The 20,821-nt window shown below is 39.6% G+C and overlaps 1 protein-coding gene across 3 annotated transcripts; it reads right to left on the bottom strand.

The window, feature by feature from the left end:
• Positions 1–696: 696 nt before the first annotated feature.
• On the bottom strand, positions 697–12,726 carry cuedc2 (CUE domain containing 2). Of its 3 annotated transcripts, none has more exons than XR_010327195.1 (10): positions 9,070–11,599; positions 8,863–8,951; positions 8,543–8,686; positions 8,252–8,313; positions 7,725–7,840; positions 7,055–7,225; positions 6,215–6,279; positions 5,834–5,894; positions 2,766–5,600; positions 697–2,703 (listed from the first exon to the last, which is right to left on the bottom strand). XR_010327195.1 is itself a non-coding variant. In XM_064318365.1 (10 exons), exons 3-10 carry the CDS (start codon positions 8,934–8,936, stop codon positions 5,454–5,456), a joined length of 840 nt encoding a protein of 279 aa, XP_064174435.1. In that variant the 5' UTR covers positions 8,937–8,951; positions 9,070–9,147; positions 12,440–12,726; the 3' UTR covers positions 697–5,453. The 3 variants fall into 3 exon arrangements, 2 of the variants coding, with proteins under 2 accessions (XP_064174435.1, XP_064174436.1); XM_064318365.1 differs by adding an exon at positions 12,440–12,726 and having other exon boundaries at positions 697–5,600; positions 9,070–9,147; XM_064318366.1 differs by lacking the exon at positions 9,070–11,599 and adding an exon at positions 12,440–12,726 and having other exon boundaries at positions 697–5,600.
• Between the last annotated feature and the right edge of the window lie 8,095 nt (positions 12,727–20,821).

Raw genomic sequence — 20,821 nt, 5'->3', positions numbered from 1 at the left:
TCTGTACGGCCCTGTGTCAGGCCTTTGAGAAGTTAGAACCACGTCAGCTCTGTGGGGCGCTTTGATGAATTATCCTGCTGTGTTGAGCACTGATCGTGAAATTCTCAGTGTCCTCTGGGAAAAAAAAGTATTGTGTGCAGATAGATGAGAAAATAAAATGTTTTAAATCTATAAACGCATTTTCTTGAAGTTCCAGTCCTTGCATGATTGTTCCACCCAGATGTGAATTGAGCAAAGGGAGTTGACATCAATCATATTTCAAATAGTTAAGACAGTCATCATTCATAAGTGCAGTTTAGTTTATCAGAGGCACCTAGTTCTGCACTGTCACAAGTTAGCTGTTATAGTACAAGAGCTGAATATTCAACTCATGTAATGTACACAACAGCCCACTTAAGCTAAGATTCACAGACGTTTCTCTCATATGGCTTAAATTAGCTAGCCATGCTCCAAATGTTTTAAAAAAAATTATTTTTGTAAGCTTTGACACTGCAACAAAAAAAATGAAATGGGACTATGACCATAGTCTTGACCAATAACCAATCTAATTGGATTTGGAAGAACTTCCTTGTGTGATGTAGAGAATACAAGCTATTGGGGAAAAAAACAGTACCCCTCAAAATGAGGTTTAGCACAAAGGCAATCAGTAACACTTTCATCCTGTGAAATTAGTAAAATGAAAAAATACCCACTTCATTTTTTTTGGATAACCAAAATTTTTATTTTTGCAAAACAATATAAATATTGTGATTACAGTATCAGGTTAACCTTAAATGTCCTGTGGACAGAAAATGTCCTAATTTACATATAAACTAGACTATTTTTGTGACTGTAAAACTAACAGAGTAGGACCTGGAGTGCACCAAAATCAGACAGCCATTAATAAGCATGCTATTATTCACACTTCTTGGAGTCTGTTCTGCAAGTCTTATCTCATAGGACTTCATGTGCTCATTTTTGGCAGTCGAGTCAAGTTAGAACTCTGACTGAGAGGCAGGTCAAATCCTGCCTTATAAATTTAAAGGTCCCAAATGAATGGTCAATGTTTTAATGGATTTATGAAGATTTACACTTCAGGCTCCAATTATATAAACCCTGACCCATGATTATACCTTGTGTAGGCAGCACCAAATAAAACCAAACCATTCTAATGTGACCCTATTTTCATTGCAACTTCAAGAAAATCAATTTATCAAACTTTCTATTAGCCATTTATCAAGGGTGTGAGATTTTCCGCTGGCTATAATCATACAGGTTCCACTGTGAATGTTCGATTACAGAAGTTATGATGTTAAATCTATTTCTATGGGCAGATGCTATTAGCACATGCTAGCTACAGGTTTCATCATGCAGCCTCATAGAAGTGCAATCAAGAAAAGCTAACATGCTACCACTTCCTCACCAGTTGAATCTCCACTGTAGTGAAGTAAAAAAAAAAAAAAAAAAAAAGGTCTGAGCTACATTTTCTGTAAGAAATGTAGCTACCATCTAGCTCACATGCACACACTGCTGCCCAAATTCTAAAGCTCCATTTTTCCATCCCTACTCTTGACTATATTAGGTGATTCTAACCAAAGATAAAATGCATACGTTACATAATCTCATTGCTGAACGCAAGCAATGTGTGTGTATTGCAGCTGTTAAATCTGGAATTCACAACAGTACTGCTTTGTAATAGTCACACGCACGCACGCGCACACACACACAGAAGGAATAAAACAAGTGACACTAATTTCACAAACTGTGGCACACAAAAGCTTAAATGTTAAAATAAGGTTTGTCAAGGACTGAATTTACAGATGTTTTATCATTTGTGTACAGGCAGTTACTCACATGTATGTGTATACTTGTTGGGTAAATCAGCATTACTTCAGTCATTAAGATCAAACACCACTTAGAAACAGGGAAACAAATCTGCATTATGTGCTTTCATGCGACAGAAAACCATACATCTTAAAAGATGTGACTTAGTAAATTAGCCATCCAGTAATCAAACCACAAAATCGATTGTGTAAAATCTAAAGAATTTGTCAGTGAAAATTAAAATCCACCTGAACTGTAAAAAAGACCATGTAAAGAAGAAAAACCTATCGAGCAATAAATTAGAAAAATGCACAACACAGATCCAGTGTATTGAAAACCATTAGCTTTCATACAAAACAAATTGTCCTGCTTATTGAAAGACAAAACAAAAGGCAAAAAATAGAAAATACAAATGAGATGAGACATACCATGTAAACAAGTAAATTACATTTTTTGGTATATATTTTCAGTAATGTAAAGACGCTTCTTTACAAATGGATGAATATCACTGGTAGACTTAATAGCAAAGCCTTTCAAATCTATATCTCTGTGTATAAAAATAGAGAACATGTATTTTTGAAGTGAAATAGTCTCTAAACCAACAACTATCTTTGAGCCTGAACAGTTTGAAGTTTTACATTAAAACAGTACCCAAACTAACATCCAAAATATGAGTCAAACAATAAATCAAATTTAAAAAAGATTAAAGAAAAGCTACAAAAACCACATTAGTACACAAAATAGACATTTTTCTACATCAGTGCAGTTTCTAAGACACTCATACATTTGGGGGAAGGGAACATAAACAAAATATATCACTGGACACAATCCACTATGGCAGAAACATTTGGGCTCCTTATGGATCCGAACCTTATGAAGCTGTGTCATCCATTATAACGCCTATGTTCAGTTTATAGCCTATAACCAGCCTTTACGAAGCCCAGTGTGACCCATTATAACGCCTATGTTCAGTTTATATAACCAGCCATTATGAAGCCCAGTGTCATTCATTATAACGCCTACCTTCAGTTTATCACAAGCTTCCTTTGACCTCTGCATTAGCCTAGATGGAAATCTCAGCCTTATGTGATTGCTAAGTTTGTAAGCAAAAAATATATGATAATGACAAGTGTACAAGTGATCATCCACAGAGATGCACAATTGCAGTAATGACACACCTCGTGTGACACTTTCAACCGTTTTTGATCACAAGCCACCTACGGTGGAGTGAAGCAGCGATCTGCAGCAGCCCACTCTTAGGCTGAGCATCAGACCAGGCCATTTTGCCCCCACGTACATCATCCACCAGCACAGGAGAAGCAGGGATCTGCTGAAGTTTAAAGGGCCAGACTGAGGAAGCTTGAGACTCGGACTTTACCATCAAAACTTGGAAATAAAACAGAGAGGCCCAAACTCAGCCAAACTACAAAGCATTCATTAGTATTCCACCATTTTCAACGAACGTTAAGCTTATATTAACATCAGGGACAAGTCATAGCTCAGAATGTAATACAACTCCTGGAGAGAGAACTAATTCTTAATACAATGTGCACATTTTACATTTTTAAAAGGCTAGTCAAAAGTATTTTTAGTCTGGACACACTGCCTTCATCTGAGAAAGCACAGATTTTTCCTGAAAGTGTTTCCAAACTGAGCTATAAATGGTCACCACAGGTGACGAGTTAATTATAGAGGAACTGCGAATCCAATCTATTTTCGGGACGGCAGAAAAATCCTACGGCGACAGGCCCGTGATTTTGCGCTGTTGTACTCAGTCACTCCATTAATGGCAAAGAGCAATGTGGGTCTGCTAAATCTGGGCTTGTTAGAACCTCAGTTTTACGTATTATCCAAAAATGTAACACTCCCTGCAGTGCAATTTGCTAGTTCAGTGTGGTTCATCGCCAAAATTAACGCAAGACAAATTACAGACATGTAAACTTGCCTACATCATGTCACAACACTGTCATTCTAACCAACCCTCTACACTTCAGTACACATCTAATGTTACAACACACGGTCAAATGTCCGGTGATAAATCAGCTCTTACATAATGCCCCTGTTGGACTCAAATGTACACTGTTAAAGAGTTTGACACTGGGCATTTTACTGTGCACGGCAAACCTAGTTAAATTACATAAGAACAACAGACAATTGAGACCAAAGATTTCAAAGTATAATAAACAAAATATTTGGAATACAAGAAAACACAAATATCGCCCCCAACAGACTGGAGATTTTTATCTGGTTAACATCTTTACAGATTCCACAACAAATTGTACTACGTAAAGAACTTATATTGTCAGAGCTTACCTGCACGACTTGCAGGCTTGTATGCTCTCAACATTTTTCCTTAACTTTGACTTGCATGGTATAAATGCAAACATTAGTTTATTACAAGTTTATTTTAGTGATTGCTGAATTTTCAACTTGTTCATGGAAAAAAAAATCTTGATTTTAATTGCTAGTCAAAGTTGAAAATGTAGACTGAAACCTAGCCACACCTCAAAATGAAAAATGTTCCATGGATTCAGTGGATACGATGACATCCGATTTCTTATAAATATATTAAACATCTGTTGATTTAAATGACTGAATACTTGTATTTATAATTGGGTGTGAGCTGAAGCTATGCATTATACTGTACTGCTAAAGCTTCACTTGACCCACTGTATCCCTGTGGGTAGAATAAAGCAGTGTCATCAGACTGTAAATAAAACTTTAAAAACCTTAACAATTATGAAACTGAATTAAATGTGCTTTTTACACCATGTTACCATTACCTGCATGATTATTTGATATTATAACCCTGGTAGTGTTGCAACTACTAGCAGCAAGCCTGTAATAATATAATGTACGGCATACCTCAGAAACAGCATGGGCACTAAGGGGAAAGCAATACTGCTAAAAAAAACAGTGTGAGGGAAAGTCCGCAGTGTTTGAAATAAAGAGGGGAACAAAATTATACCGTTCACAAAAGAGGTCAAAAGTAGGTACCTGAAAATGAGGTTTCATTTGGCATATTAAAAAATAAAATAAATAAAAATAAAACATTCTAAAAGAGTCCAATTATGATTACCACTGCTTTGATTATTGGTTCATTTAAACTAGGGTACATCCTACAAAATGAAATTAACCTTTAAAAAAAAAAAGTCCACTGTACTTTGAGTAATCCACAATCAATAGAAGATTAATGTGGGTGCTATTTGTCATCACTTGCATGTTGTGAGCATTCCCTGTGCCATTCCCATCTTGGAGGTTCTCCTGTGTTCCTGGTTCTTCGCCAGAGGAAAGTGTGACTCATTTCTGCTAAATGTTCCCTTTTTGCTTCGGTGAGAATATGAAACTTAATCAGTCAGGGAAACTCCACACGACGCAGGCGTTTCTACCTCCATACCACTCACCTGACCAGTCAATCAGTCACCGCCATATTTAAACGTCTTCAAAAAATATCCACTGAAAAGGGACCTGCGAAAAGCATACATTTAAAAAAAGTGGTACAAACCAAACAACTGATTTGTCTTGTCCAGGAAAAGCTAAAACAAAAATGAAAAATGAAAAAACAACCGGTGGGGGAATAAAAAAAAAAAAAAGTTTTAAAAAAGTACATAAAACGTAGTGCTCTGCTCCCTCAGAAGCAGATGACATCATCAGTGGAAGCGGTACTTGCGGGCGGGTTTCAGGCTGATGTAAGTCTTCTTCATGTCCTCGGCCTCCTCCTTCTTCACCTGGTGGTACCTCTCCCCTTTCGTGGTCACCACCTGGTTACCGTGGTAACGCACAAGCTTCTTGGGCGCCTGTTGTATGCAAACGAGAGTGTCGGAAACATCTGGAAACACTCCTCCTCCTCCACAGCCTAATTGCGCTATCATACTCAGCAGCTCTTATGTTATCATGATGGCTTCCTCGCGCACAAAGCTAATATCACACTGTGACAACAGAAATGCCCCAACATACAACAGAGGTATTAAAGACTGTTTCATTTCAGCTCCATCTAAACCGGATTATTCAAGTTAAAAAAAGCCCTCACGTCTTTAGGAGTAACCGGTCTGTGGATCTTCTTGTCTTCCTCACTGTCCACCAACATGTATCTGAAAGAATCGTCAAAATGCAATGTATTTCAATATCACAGAAAACGAATGCAGCCCAAGGACCAGCTTTCAATCCAAACTGCACCCTTTGAATAGAATATGGGTTTCTGATGAGGGATCTGTTTGTGAGATGGTGGATAGTTCAAGATAACTGCAAAAAAAAATTTTCTTCAATAAAACTTTCAGATACCTGTCAAAACGTTAATTTTCTAAAATTTAAAAATGGGATTTCAAAGGAGTGTGGTGTTGATTTTTCAGGCCTGACACCGCCACTGACCGCAAGGATTACAGACCAAGCCTGCCGTTGAACCGTGACTCACTTCTCAAGAATGCTCGCTTTCAACTTTTCGTCAGCTACCGAAGAAATGGTCTTTCCGTGGTTCACCTGGAAAATTCAAAACATCCGTCAAATCTTCAGCCGCACGCAAGCAAGGAAGAAGCGATAACGAGCCTGTACAGCGCCGGATTCCCGTCAGGACCGCACAGAGTGCTCCGGGGTCGTCCGCTTCCTTCCGGCACCCAGGCATGTGGATCAGAGCTTTTATACCAGTCCTGGTCTGGCGTGGAGCTGCTGGTATTAAAGCCCTGATCCACCGGCACGGGCAGCGAAACCAATCAGACGACGCACAGCGTCCGCACCGCTCCCGGTGTTAATCAGGCACGATGTACACAGAGTGACAGGTCTCTCATCCCTCGTCCAGTAAACATTTCCAACAGCTGAACACACACATCCAGCAGTGCAAGCTCTACAGATCTGGAAAACAGTTATGACTCATTACTGCATCTCCTATATAACAACTCAATATGTACTCAATGTAAATATTATTAGAGTGTAAAACAGTGGTAACCAACCCTGTTCCCGGATATCTACCATCCTGCAGGTTTACATTTACAATGCTGATCTGGCACATCTGATTACACTAATTAGCAGCTCAATGAGATTTCTAGCTCTTGTGGTTGGTTAGGGTTGGATTGAAAACCAACAGGACGGTAGATCTCCAGGATCAAGACTGGCTACCACTGGTGTAAAATTCTGTTAGCTGTGTAAAATTATTTTGTTTGAAAAAAAAAATCACCAGGAGATTTTCAGGTGCACCAAGAGCAAACATGCTATTAGTTCTGAGATCTCAGGATTTGATTGGCTGCGACTGGTTACACACGTTAAGGGGCGGGGCTTGGCTGAGCTGCAGGTCTCCTTCGATGATGAGCCGGACTGCCTCCTCCATGTCGCCCTTGGCGATGCTCAGGGCGCTCCTGGCCTCGGTCACACTGCATTTTGGGAACATCTCCAGGAGGTGCTGCACCTGGCCGGTACCTTCTCCGTCACCCTCCTGAAAGCAAAGGGTTAGCAGGGGCACACAAGGCTTCATGAAATCAAACACAGGCCGAGCGAGCTCCCACACACTGATCAGTGAACCACTGACCCCAAACGTTCATCATGTGGGTTGGTATGGGGAGAAGAACCTTCACATAACCTTTACACACAGAGAGTGGACAATGCGTGGAATAACCTGCTGTAGTCACAGAGTACAGGCAGAAACTCTGGGGATTTTCAAGACTAGGCTTGATACGGTGTTAGACACAATCTAGTCTGTAGGTAATCAGGGCACTAGGTACAATTTAGTCAGGAAAATGGCGAGCATCGTTGGGCTGAATGGCCTGTTCTCATCATTCTATCATTAAACCTCTCTCTCCTGTCAGCGCAGTGAACTCGCATGGTCACTGCCTTCTTGTTTACTTTTTGCACCACAGCTCTAAATGCCCTCCATCTTAAACTATCAAGTAACCAGCATGCTCAATGTCAGTGCTAATTCTGACTGATGGCAGTACCTTGGCTGTGGCGCCCTCTGGTGGTGCTGTGAAGTCCTGCTGTTGCACAGAGAAGGATGCTGAGGCAGTACCATCTTTCAGTGAAGACTCCGACCCCACCTTTGGCTGACCGCTTTCTTTAATCATACACACACACACAATTACAGAAGTCGAACTACCAATATTACATCATTTCTCTGTCCAAATGAATTCAGGTGTAACACCATTGTTTTGTTTCTGCAATACAAAACCCTTGGCAAAGTTTCAAAACATCAAGTGACAAAATACGTTAGCAAGAAAAACTCCTCATAAAACGCTTATTAAATTAATATATAAGCTTAATGTTGGTTACTGCATTTTAGCAGTGTGTGTTTACATATACAGATACATTTATATATAGTGCCTTTTAAAAGTATCCTGATCTCAAGCGGAATCTTGATTGCATTAGCATCAACTTTTTTGCTATGGAAAATCAATATTTCAGGTGCCAAACACAAACTCACAGCTTTGTGAATAAGCTACATTTATTAGTCATAACTGCATATTACCTGTATTCCGAGCCATTGCCAGTTTTGAAGACAGGTTAAACATCATCTCACATACTTTGACACTGCAATAAATAAATAAAAAATGCAATTAAATTAACTGCCTTTAAATTACACCAAACGCCACATGAAAGAACGTTGTACACAGCTAGAGAATAAATTAACTACTTGTTTCAAATACCAGTGTAACTAAATATTCAGTCTAGCCAGCGAATGAAAACTCAACTTAACATGGAAGCGAGTAACTTTTATGCCCAAACTTGGGCCTGGTTACACCGTGACGGCATATCCCACCTGTCTATTTCAGCGAATCCGGGGATGTAGGCCTCCAGCATTTCCACAAACACCTCCACGTCAAAGTTCTCCTCCACGCTGTCCTGGGAGCCCAAGTCCTCCAGTACACCCGTTATATAGGAAAGGATCACGTCATCAAGCGTGCTGCTCACGAGCAAAACACACGGACTTGAGAAAGGTGTAATTTCCCCGGTACTAACAAAAATTACACGCGTTAAAAAAGCAGGACTATTTTGTCATTCAGTGTTTACCATGTTTACGCACTGGACCGTGTTCGTACCTCTACAGTATGTCGAAGATAGTAGGGAAATTAAGCTTACCTGAGGTCTGCGTTGGGAATATATGACTGGATGAACTCGTACAATGCGTCCTGAATTATTTTATGAAGATCCATTGTGACCTGGTGCAACTGGAGAGAGACCACATAAAAGTGAACACATTCCGCATCTCTCTTAAGTATTATCGGCAGTGTGTGATTGCAGGCTTCAGTGAACAAATGCGAGTAGTAAACAAAAGCGGTATTTTACCTAGAATTTCCCTGAACGATGCAATTAGCCACCAAATTGTAGATCACTCGCTTTTCCCCCTTTGTCCGGAGTCAGAGGCTTGCATGATGAATGAAACACCATTTAGTAATATAAATATTTAGCTTCGCTAACTTGCTAGCTAATTAGCCAAACGTGCGTCTTCTGTGCAGTTCAATGTAAACTGAGAATGTCTCTATTTTTATAGCTGGTCAGCCTTTCAATAAATTGATGTAATATTCTCCCTTTGGCTAAAAAGAGAGAAATGTGTTTGCTGGCCAAGGCTGAATGTCTATTTAGCAAGCTAGTGGACCGGTAGCCATTAAGACTGCCTTACTAAAATTATCAGAGCTCGCAATTCACAATCTTGCAGGCGCCGTGTACGCCTGCGCAGAATCCGATGGAAATTGCAGTCGAACTCCGTAACGGCTGATGTGCAACAAGAAACCCTAAAGGCGGCTGCATACCAGCGTACCACCCACAGAACTGTGGTACCATCCCAGCATCGCCTCGCCTGCTCCCAGCGCTGACTGAAAACAAAGACCTCTTCACATAGACGGGGGTTGGCAACCACACAAATGTCCCAGTAAATGCTGTCGCCACCTAGTTTGGAAGTGCCATTAATACTAATGACATGGAGAAAGTGCCCCAAGCACCAGTTGAGAATCAGTTTTTCCATCATGCAATAAGCAACTACAAACGTGCCCTGAACAAAACTGTATGGCCTTTATTCTTTTTTAATTCTACATTGTGGATATATGAAAGTGCTGAACACAAAAGTATTTTTATTTTCATTTTATTTTTTATTGTTGCGATTATCAATTTGAGATGTTTTGAATGTGTATCAGGTATTTTCAGGCCATCATACAATGCAAACTGCGGATGGTTTAAGAATTTATTTTCTTGCCTGCTTTGTTGCACAACTGACACTTATTTAATGGGATGTTATTTACCTAAGGCTGAGGCTGGCGAGATGCTGGGTTGGCTGAGTAAAATGCATGGGTTTCAAATTAAAAAATGCTTTTATTAGCCCATTTATTGTGGCACAAATGAAAAATAAGCATTTGGTATTAATAGACTGGAATATCTGTTGTGTGCAGAAAATTATTCTTAGAAATTGTGTTACTACACGCAGAGAATTTTATAGGCCTCTATGAAACAAAGTGCCAAACCTACTGTGGAACCATTATGGCTGTTCATGTTGCTTATGTTATGTATTAATGACTACTACTGGCTTTGACCCTAATAGACGGGCATCATCTCTTCCTCCTGTCACCATTTTTGCATGCACTGACACAAGTCGTTCTGGATGACAGCGTCTGCCCAAATACCTAAATTCAACAAGACTGCAAAGTATGAATTTGCAACACTACATCTGGGATATTGCATCCAATGCAAAGGGTTCCACTGTTTTAAAAACAGTGTGTTGCAACAGCAGTATTTGTTAGATCGACATCCTTGGGCTAAAATCGCCATGATTTATTTCATTTGCGATTGATTTGTAAATAAAATCCAGTTGGCAGTTTGGCCTTTTTTCCCAGAACAAAGGGTGCTGTGGACAATGGCTTTTATATCGGCTGTGCAGCACAGTGGCTTTTGGTTTGTCTGGCAGAGTCAAACTTGGGCCACTTTGGCCGGATTGGTGTTCCAGAAATCAGCCTGGCAGCCCGGATTATGTGGGCAGCCAGCTGCATAAGCCACAGCTGTTCTCAGCCACTTTCAGCACACTTCAATATGACAGCGCAGGATTCCAGGCGTAGGCCAAGCACTCCCTCTCGCATCGGCAGCAGGGACTAGAGGAAACCATCCTACAACTCTTGGCAGGCCCTATTCAGTAGTATTGGGAGGTCTGATTCATTAAAATGAATCAGTATGTTTGAGTCAGCTGATCTAAATGAATCGTACTTTGGAGTCATTGAGTCGTTCAATTTATTTTCACAGACTGCAGTGTGCCTCCTACGTGATGCTTCGGTTTGGTGCTGCTGTGTTAAAAAAATAAATAATCACTTTTGCCAAACATAGCGGAGAGCAGGGAAATAACTAATGGCTTTTGTGTTTGGCTTAATTCTGAAAATATAACTAGAGATAGATTAATCTTTTTTTAATACACACAACCTTGGCTATGAAATTCTACATACATTTTTATTTTAATTATTCTCATTCTTTATTAAAGTTCTTATTTCACCTTATCTTATTATTCTTAATTCCTTATTCTTATTTCTTGACTGTTGTTTTTCGTTTGCAACCAACAAAGGACTGATTACAAGAATATAACATATGCTATTTTATTAAAAGCACTATTAAAACACACTATTTAGCAGTGTGGGACAATTTCTAATGAATATGTAGCTTTATTGATACAGAATGCGTTGGGTAATGCCAACTGAAAATATACTCTTTAATTCACGTTTTATTTAGACTACATTATAACATGCAGTCAAAGAGCTCGGTTAAGTTGTAAGCAAATCGCTTTCAGGTAAGTGCTTGTCGTTGCAATTACGAAGACGTTCAGGTGAGGGAAAGCGGTGGGGATCCAGCAACAGCGTAACTAGTTCATTGCGGATCCGGTCCCTACACGTCTTCAATACTGCCGCTGCTTTCAGTTTAGGGACTATCGCTTCTGATCCAGCGGATCAATACTCGTTGGATAATTGCTAGTACACAGTCCAATGGTGAAAATAATTCAACAGGAACATCTGCTGCTTCAGCGAATGGTAAGTTCGCAATTTACTGAGAGCTGATCCAAATGAACGAATCTTTACATGGAGATGAGTCAGTACGATTGGTTCACCAAAAAAAAAAAAGAGTTCAAAAAGAACGAATCATTCACGACCGACACACCACTACATCCTACAACTCGTGGTAGACTCTATTCAGTGACTCTGGATCAAAGCACTCCGCTTAGTTGCTGCTTAATGAGCTAGCCTAGCTAACAACACCCAAAAGCAGCCGACTAACTTGATTACCTACGTAAAGAATGCAAAGGAAGCGACCGAAGTACTTACATTTCTAATTTCTCAAATTTTAAATAACACTAACTTCAATGGAATGTACTGTCTAGCTAGCAAGCTAATGTGGTCGCGCAACACCAAAATATCACACAATGTTGTTCAGATAGACAGACGCAGATGTATAAAGTCATGCAAGAAAGCAACCAAGACCATTAGATTGGTTCATTGGCGTTAAAACGGTACTAAGTAAGCACAGTTATGCTTTGCAGTCTCTTGTGATGGTAACTAGTTATAGTTACCTAGACTAACCTTTCTACTCGTGTACAAAACGTTACTCTGCAGAAGTTAAGCTGTGCTAGCAAACTAGCATGCTAACTGCTAAAGTCTTCAACTAGCTAAGTGATAGCTTGCCGTTACCTTACCTGTTGTTCGTCCGCAAAATAGAATTTGAGTTCAATCTGAACAGCTAATGATAAACTGCTTACTTTAAGCGAATCTAACTATCGGTAACATGGCGAGCAAAGCACAGAACAGCCCGCCGTCATCCAGGTTTGAAACGTGTGGCGTCACTTCCCCAAACGAAAATGTGATTTCTACTGTCTATCAGTTTGACTCAGTGAGCACTTCATTGGTTTGTCCTAAAAGACGTTCATCATCATGACAAATTTATTTGGCTTTGTTCGCAGCGGAAGATTTCTAAGCACTGCTCACGAGAACGGTTTGTATGTAGTATGTAGTACTGTAGACGTATGTACATTATAGCAAGGAGTACCCAGGATATGGGGTTGTCATGACGAACTGTGGGGAGATGAACCATAAGGGGAGTTGGCGTCCTCTGACGTCGAGTCCTTGAAAATATTTCACGGTACTTTCTTGAGCAAGATCTTCAGTATGAATTTTCTCTGTATGAATCGTGGGAATACAATTTTGATTGGTGAAATGTGTGATGCAGTCTGTCGCCTGGGGTTAGCATGGCACCATCTGAGTTGTGATTCCTTTTCTATCTGTTATCCTCTCTGCTTTCTACCCGTCGTATTTAAGCGAAAATATGAAAGGAAGGGGGTCTGTCCACTCTGTTTATTTTCCGTTTTACAATAAAGGAATCTTGGTTCACTCATCAACAGAATGAGTTACCCTCTTAGTCTGTGTAAAACATGTCAATTAACAGATCTGCTGTGTTCAAAATGCTGTTTTCACAAAGCTGTACCAATTCCCACTGTCCATGTCCCATCGGAAATATTCCACAGCTCTAGTGTGACAATTGGAGTAATTTGCATTTTCAAACCTGTGTCTCTTGTGTTTTGAGTGCATAGAAAATTGGTTCTGAATTAATCGTACATATGTGTGCCTTCTGGAAAATCTAACCATGATTGTATATTCGCAGCAGTGTATTAAAAAATATTGCAGAGCGAATAATTTGCATCTTTGCCTAAATACTGTGAAATGTTGGAATGTCTAGAATAGTGTATTTTAATATTTTCAGAATATTCCATTTCCATTAGTGGTCTCTTGTGCATGACACTGGCGCTCCGGGCTTTATGAAAAACTGCTTTTGTGAGGTTTTTCCCGAGGCTGTTGAAGCCCCTGTATATTAGTGCGTGATCAGGCCGCCTGTAGCTCAAACTGGATAATGACACATTTATAATGGTAAAGTTCTCCCAGACAGCTATAAAACAGAATTATAATGTCATCTTGGAAAGGCATTTGCAAGAGATGGCACATTTTGGCTTGGCAAGATGATGTCAGAATTGGGCAAGCTTCAGGGGCTTCTGATAAGAAGCTGCAAAGGGCAGAAATATTTAACGGGGGACTTATCCTCAGGGCAAGTCGTTAATTTGTGATTACAGCTTTGTTCACCAAAGATATTTTATCATTCCTTTAAGATTTTAAGTTGCTCCCTCAATATTTGTGTCCGCTTCGTGTTCCCTTACAGCCTTCATACTGTGGTCTCAATTATATTGTGTTGCTTTTGATCATTTTGAGGAAGAGTTGGGAGAACCTGGAAACCTTTCCTAGAGCAACAACCAAAACCTCCATGTTAGCCAACACTACTACATCAGGATTGACCATTGTACAGTCCTGAGTGCATTTACTTGATACTTGCAAAGTAGTGACTTCTAATGTATGCTGCACCCCTGCATGTGTGCACCTGTGTAAGCCTCAGAGAAAGATAGTGTGTGTCTACAATAGTCTGTTATACGACATTGACTCTAGGTGGCAACATTCTCAAGAAAATCACTGTGCTTCGTAAGTTCACGGGTGGATATTTACCCATTTGACTTATATAATACATAATGACATTTCATAAATGTTTTCTTCAGCACAAAAAACTGTTCACTTGCAGAAAAATAACTTCTTTCTTAAAGTGCAATCAACTTACGTAAAGCATGAAAATACGAATAGGTTATATATAAAATTTTTAAAAAGATTATAGACATCTAAGAACATTTTTTATATACTTAAACAGGAAATATATCACAGGATACACATTACATACAGTATGGATGTCCTGTCTAAAGTACCGTACCCAGGAAAGTATTGTTTTTACTTTAGAACAAGAAAGTGAGCCAGTACAATATTCAGGGATGTTTTTACTGTGCTTAAACTTGAGGAATTTATACAGAACATACTGGGTGCTATTTTTTATATCAGTACAATTCTGCTCAGATTGTTTAAATGTATGCAAAGTAGTCACCTTTTCCCAAATTGTTAGATAAAAGGAAACATATCCTTAAAGCAAACTCACACATAGTTTTCTTTGCTAATGTGCACTTGCTGTTCTCAGAATCCCAGTTGCTTTACATTAGCAGGAATACTGTAGCTGGGGCGACATAGCTCAGACGTAGAAATGTTTCTAGCAGTCGAGGGCTTTCATGTTCGATCTGCCTGGGTGTGTCGAAGTGTCCCTGAGCAAGACACCTAACTCCGAACTGCTCTGGTGAGTGAGAGGCATCAATTGTAAAGCGCTTTGGATAAAAGCGCTATATAAATGCAGTCCATTTACCATTTACCATTCCATTTACCATTTAGCTATGCAATGTTTGATCTATCTCTATGACAAGATCAGTTGGACAATGTTTCTTCAGCTGGTTTCTATTGGTGCATACATTATTCTATAGCTATATTTATGAAGATTGCTGGAGCTTGTGATGCGAGACAAATTTTCACGAAAACAGACAATTAAGTCTTATCTTATCATCTTATCTTATCTTAACATCTTAGCTTAGCTTAGTTTATCTGTCAGTCTTAAACCGTGAACCTGGGAAAATAACAAATTGTTATTTCAGACCAAAATCAACAGTTCCAGAGGCCCCTAATCCGAAGCTTCTTCTGAAGCTTTTTCTCTGTGGGAAACCCCAATAAAAGCAGTGGACCAATTTGCTTCCTTTAGATCTACTGAACTTGGCTGAAGTCATGGAACAGTGCGACAGTCTCAGTGGACACGGCCATAATTTGCCTTTAAAATTAGTTGCATTAAACAGTGAATCAAATTCCATACTAAACAATAGAAGCAGAAGCAAAGAGTATCTGATCAGCTTAATTTCAGAAATCTGTTTGAAAAAAAACCAAACTAATTTCTGAATAAAAAAACAACGAAACAACAAATTTTTTGGCAATTCAAAATGATTCCAGTTCCATATGTGAGCGGTGGGTGTATGAGCTCTGGCCTCCTTTAACAATTTAGTCCATATCCGGTTTGGGCAGGGGGTAAGGCAGACAAATATGGACCAGTTCAGAGTGTGACATTCACGGGCAGCCTCCCTGCTAAGGTGGCAGCTGGCTCTATTTCCCCCAGCCTGTCACAGGGGTCCTTGTTTTCCTAATCGCACCCTCTGCTTGATTGATCAGATCAGGCCTGTTTTTCCAGGCTCCATTTGATTCACTTGTACAGGAGTTTTAAAATTAGTTTTTTACCATGAAGCTAAACCAGTAAAATACCAAAACTCTAATACTCTCCATGTAACTCCAAAGCAGCAGTGAAATAGTATAAAGACAATGCTCAGACAATGAACCAGTCCTTTAAGCTGCCCTCATAAATAACCAACTAGGAGGTTTGTATTTGAGTGGAATAGATCTATTTTAAAATATTACAACTGTGAACATATCTGTGGATGCCAGAATGGTAAGGAAAAAACTGAATTAAATCCTCCTTGTACAGTATGGAGGTTTCACTGGATGTTATTGTACACACCATACACACACACACATGCAGACACACACGGTGACATTTGCAGGACCATTTATACAGAGTGTACAGTATGTAATTCTGCATAGTAACCATGGTCTTTCTGTGATGTCAATATCCTGTTTGAGTGACTCATATTTCTGTATGACCACACCTGCATTCTAAGCATCAGGCTAATGTAATCCTGGAACAATTTAACAGCTGAAGCAAAGAAATGCAATAAAATAAGCTTTCTCAAAAATAAATTTTGCGAAGGTCAACATTTTCCAAATAACAAGTTCAATTCACTGTACCCTTTTCATTTTGTTTTATATGACGCCAGCAATTGCATACAAAATTATACCAAATTAATTTACAAAACAAAAGGGGAAAAAAATGCACAGGAGGATATATGCTACTCATACTGTAACACATACTGTTCAGGCAATTACAGAAAGATATAGAACTTAAAATTACATTCCAAGTGCAATACAAATAGAATGCATATATACATTATGATCGCTAGTGACAAGCACTATAATCCTTAATACAATCAATTTGATTCCTAAAATCCTCTGTCAGGAAAGGACAAAATATAATTTAATCAAATACATCCAGTCTAATTCATTCACTTGGAGGTAATTGCAGTAATGGATATGCCAAAGGATCCCATTGCAAACATAACTATTAGGACAACTAAATATTGCCATCGAATCTAATTAGCCTCATCATTGATTTGCCCTCATCTGCGAACAATCGGCTGATAAGGTTATTCGCTGGAAAAGTGATGGAAATTTTTGTCATGAAAATAGTGCATGACCCTGACGTTCCTAATTAATGTCAATGAAAAGAAGTACACTTTATTTATCTGTACACAACAAAACATTAAACCGTGAAACACAAGTAACGTTAGTTACTGGAGCGTTGCAACGGTAGACATACAAGTAATCCTGCACAGAAAACGTAAACGTGGTGTGTAATACGTGGCTATTTTGGACATACTTGTAAAGTCTTTGTTCATTAATACAGTCCCTTCTGAAATCGCCAGCCTCGAAAAGTCTCCATTGAGCCTCGGCAAGTTTTGAAATGCCTGGTTGAGATTAAGCGCGGTCCCGTGTGCACTGTGCCAGATGAGCCGCGCGCTCGGTCGTGATTGTTATCTGAGGCACTATCCTAATCTCCGTCTCAGTCAGCCAAAGGCTCCTACACGCATGAACACCATCGCGAACCAATCTGATGTGGCTGTTAAGACTGGATGTATTAGGGGTGCGCACATTTTATTTATCTTCAAAATAAACTTAAAATGCTCCACATTACTATATTTAAGCCTCTACAAAAATCCACTTGACAAAAAAAATGTCATCATAGAATACAAGCTTCAGCAAAGCAGAAAGGAGGAATTTCTCAGAGATAATACATCATATTAATGAAGCATAGACCATGAACCATGATGATTTTATGCCACATGGTTTTATTTGCTGACATATGCCTTTGATGCCCCATAGAGCTATTTGACACAAAAAGGCCTTCAAAGACAGAATAAAAAAATAAAACTGATGGATAGTGCTCCACAGTGTTGATTTCTGAGGGGAACTCAGAAGACATGGTCTGCAGCTAAATTACCAAATGAAAAAGGATATCCAATGCATCAATGAAAAAATTAAATGAATGTTTGCACTATGCAATGAACAATGCCCTTGACCAGAATTTGGGTCCCATGTGCCAAGTTATTTGTCTTGCGGCTGATGAAAGTGACCGAGTCCAAGGCCAAGTTGTGGTGGGCCACAGTGTCTGTAGGTTTTTGTGATTTCCTTCCAACGAGTGCGGACTCTTTAGCCAATCAGTGATTAAGATTAATCACAGAAGCTTGACAAGATACAAGACTTGAATCTCTGGCTTCTACATTTTGGAGCTAATGCTCTGGACGTAGCGAGTTCCTCCATTTATCTTAAAATAATCTCAGACGCCAATCTCTCTGAGTGCGGGGCTATCACTGTGATGGTAATTGCAACAGATTGGCGGTCACTCAGCCGGAGATTTCAGTTCCTGTTCGGAGACTGCATTTCCATATTGATTTATGACCGTTCAGCATTTTATATCCACAGATATTGCCGGGCAAATGCAAACTCAGAACAGGGGGACTTAAACCTCGATTGCTATCGTGGCATTGTCTCATTGATTTATGAACCTTTGCACAGAAATACAGGATCTATACTGACTGAGATTACTGCTGGGGCTAACAGGGGAGAGAGACAGTTCGGTCCTGTATTTTAGATAATGGCAAGTATGATATCTAGACCACCCCAACTTAGAAAAGTTTTAGTGAAATAATATCAATAATAATATCAATTTGGGGTGAATTATCCTCTCTGAATGGGGTTAATATAACTAAATGCTTTTGACGTCCATTCATGCTATATTGCCACCCCTTCCAGTAGCCCACAATCGCCTGTATATATTTCAAACGAGAAAAGAATGTGTTTGATATTTCAGCCCAAAACCCGTTATCTAAACATATCTTGGAATATAGATAGAGATAGAGATAGAGATAGAGATAGAGATAGAGAGAGAATTTTGGTTGGTACTGACTGTTGTATGAATATAATGTGCTTATATTCATTTAATAATGTCAACATTGAAGCTCTGCAGATGCACTTATGTTTATTTATTTTTACTTTCACTTTAATTTGCAACTACAAAATACCATTTGTGGTGAGAAAATAACTAAAGCCGCAATAAGTATACACAGTTTGTACACAGCGCCACGTTGGGCAGTGGTTCGACTTCGACCGAGTTCCCCCTCTTATCAACGATACTTCCAGCTCGACTGAGGAGGCAAGACACAAGAGAGCATACCGGATGGGCCAATGGGAAGAGCTCAGTGTGCACCTGATGCTCATGGGAGTTATAGTATCAAGTTGTATCACCTCAGATTGACTTAATTAGTGGCAGGTAAGAGTTACAGGCTGAATTCTATATGCACCTGGCAGGTGTTAAATGTCAAACCTTGAATATGTTTCTAAGTTTTTCTGCTACTTATAAACACTTTTTGTATAAAAGGATGATAAAAGTGAGTATAATTAAAGTCTCTTTTCTTTATTTTCTGTAATGGGGGTGGACACCTCATTATTACTTTCCAGGGTCAATTATTTTTCTTCCAATGGCTTATACAGTAAGAGTTTCCAGGGCCAATTATTTTACTTCTAAAGGCTCAAGTGTTAAGGACATCCTCGAATGCTATTGAAAGCTGCACATCTTTCCACTGTCCTCAATAACAAATACGAGACTGCATGGCCTGGATTCAGAGACTGTGTGCGTGTGTGTGAGTGTGTTTTTGTATATGGGAATATGTGTAATTTTATGTTTTATTTACATATAGTCTACTATTCAAGTAGTGAGCAGGAAGACTATATAAAATGATAAAACAGAAGAAAAGAACATGTTACTTTTTGTCAGTTGTGCACTAATTGGGGTGTGAAGAGCCATAGCTTCATCTGGAACCACTCATGCTTGAATGGTTAAGATTGTAATCATTGGGGCTGTGTGCTCCCAGACTTTTAATATGAAGTTTTTTCAAAGTGCTAAAACTCACTGACAACAAATAATCCACGATTAATTATTGTAATATAACTGCGTTGGCTACCTAGCTCACTATGCTCTGAGGCTGTGAGTTCAATATTTTTTTCCAGAAAATGACTGGTCTTTTAATTATATATTTAATCGCCAGTTGCTAGAAAAAATCTCCTGAATAACAGTAGTTATTTTGTTTATGGTGCACAATAGCTTGTGCCCCCAACTCAACATACTTTTCCAACTGAGCATGTGCAGGAGTATTGTGCTTGCTCTCATGCAGTTCACATAACCAATCCATGGAGCCAGAAAGCTAATGACCCCATCACGCTCAACGCTGAGAGACAGGATGGATTATGATTGTGAAAGTCAGATAGGCTATACTTTTTTGCATAAGTAGATTTTTCCCATTAAATCTGTATTTGATTAGTCAGAGATACAGAAAGTTATGCGTCCTGCACTACTGCATCATCTGCTGGCGTGGCCGCCCCAGCCTCTTGCTCTCTCGCTCTCTTCTCGCTCCCTCGTTCTCTCACTCCCTTGCTCTCTCTCTCTCTCTCTGCTCCCTCTTTTTCTCCCACCTCTCTCTCTCTCCCCCTTGCCCCCCCCCCAGCCATCATCTCTCTGCCCTGAAGCTCATCTTGTGTACAACTGGAGCCAGGCCAAGATGAAGGACCTCACAAAAAAAAAAAACATCTTAAAAGGCATCTAAATTTAGTGTCCCTAAATGCTGGCTCCCTGGAGACACACAACTCCCTGCACTGCCTATTCCACAGTCCCCCGCAGCATGTCCCCACCCCCCCCTCAGATTCCCCCAGTGCAGCAGGCTCCTGTTTCCCACAGAAACCATAATTATGTCCAGTGACAGGAATGAAAAAGCCCCATGCCATTTCATCTACACCAGAAATCACCTCCAAAAAAAAGGGGGGGGGGTGAGTGGCTCCCAGCCAAAATAAGCTGCAAAGGTTAGTCTGTCAGTCCATGTACTCTGCAAAACTGAAGTGCAGCATTACAACAGCAGTTCGCTAGTTCGGGTATTGTTTGTCTGTAGTTTTCCATTATCACGTTG

This window comes from Anguilla rostrata, chromosome 18, assembly GCF_018555375.3.
Source record: "Anguilla rostrata isolate EN2019 chromosome 18, ASM1855537v3, whole genome shotgun sequence".
In the NCBI taxonomy this organism is placed as follows: Eukaryota; Metazoa; Chordata; class Actinopteri; order Anguilliformes; family Anguillidae; genus Anguilla; species Anguilla rostrata.
Note: the sequence above shows the minus strand (reverse complement) of the source record. Positions and strands in the feature narration are given on the sequence as shown.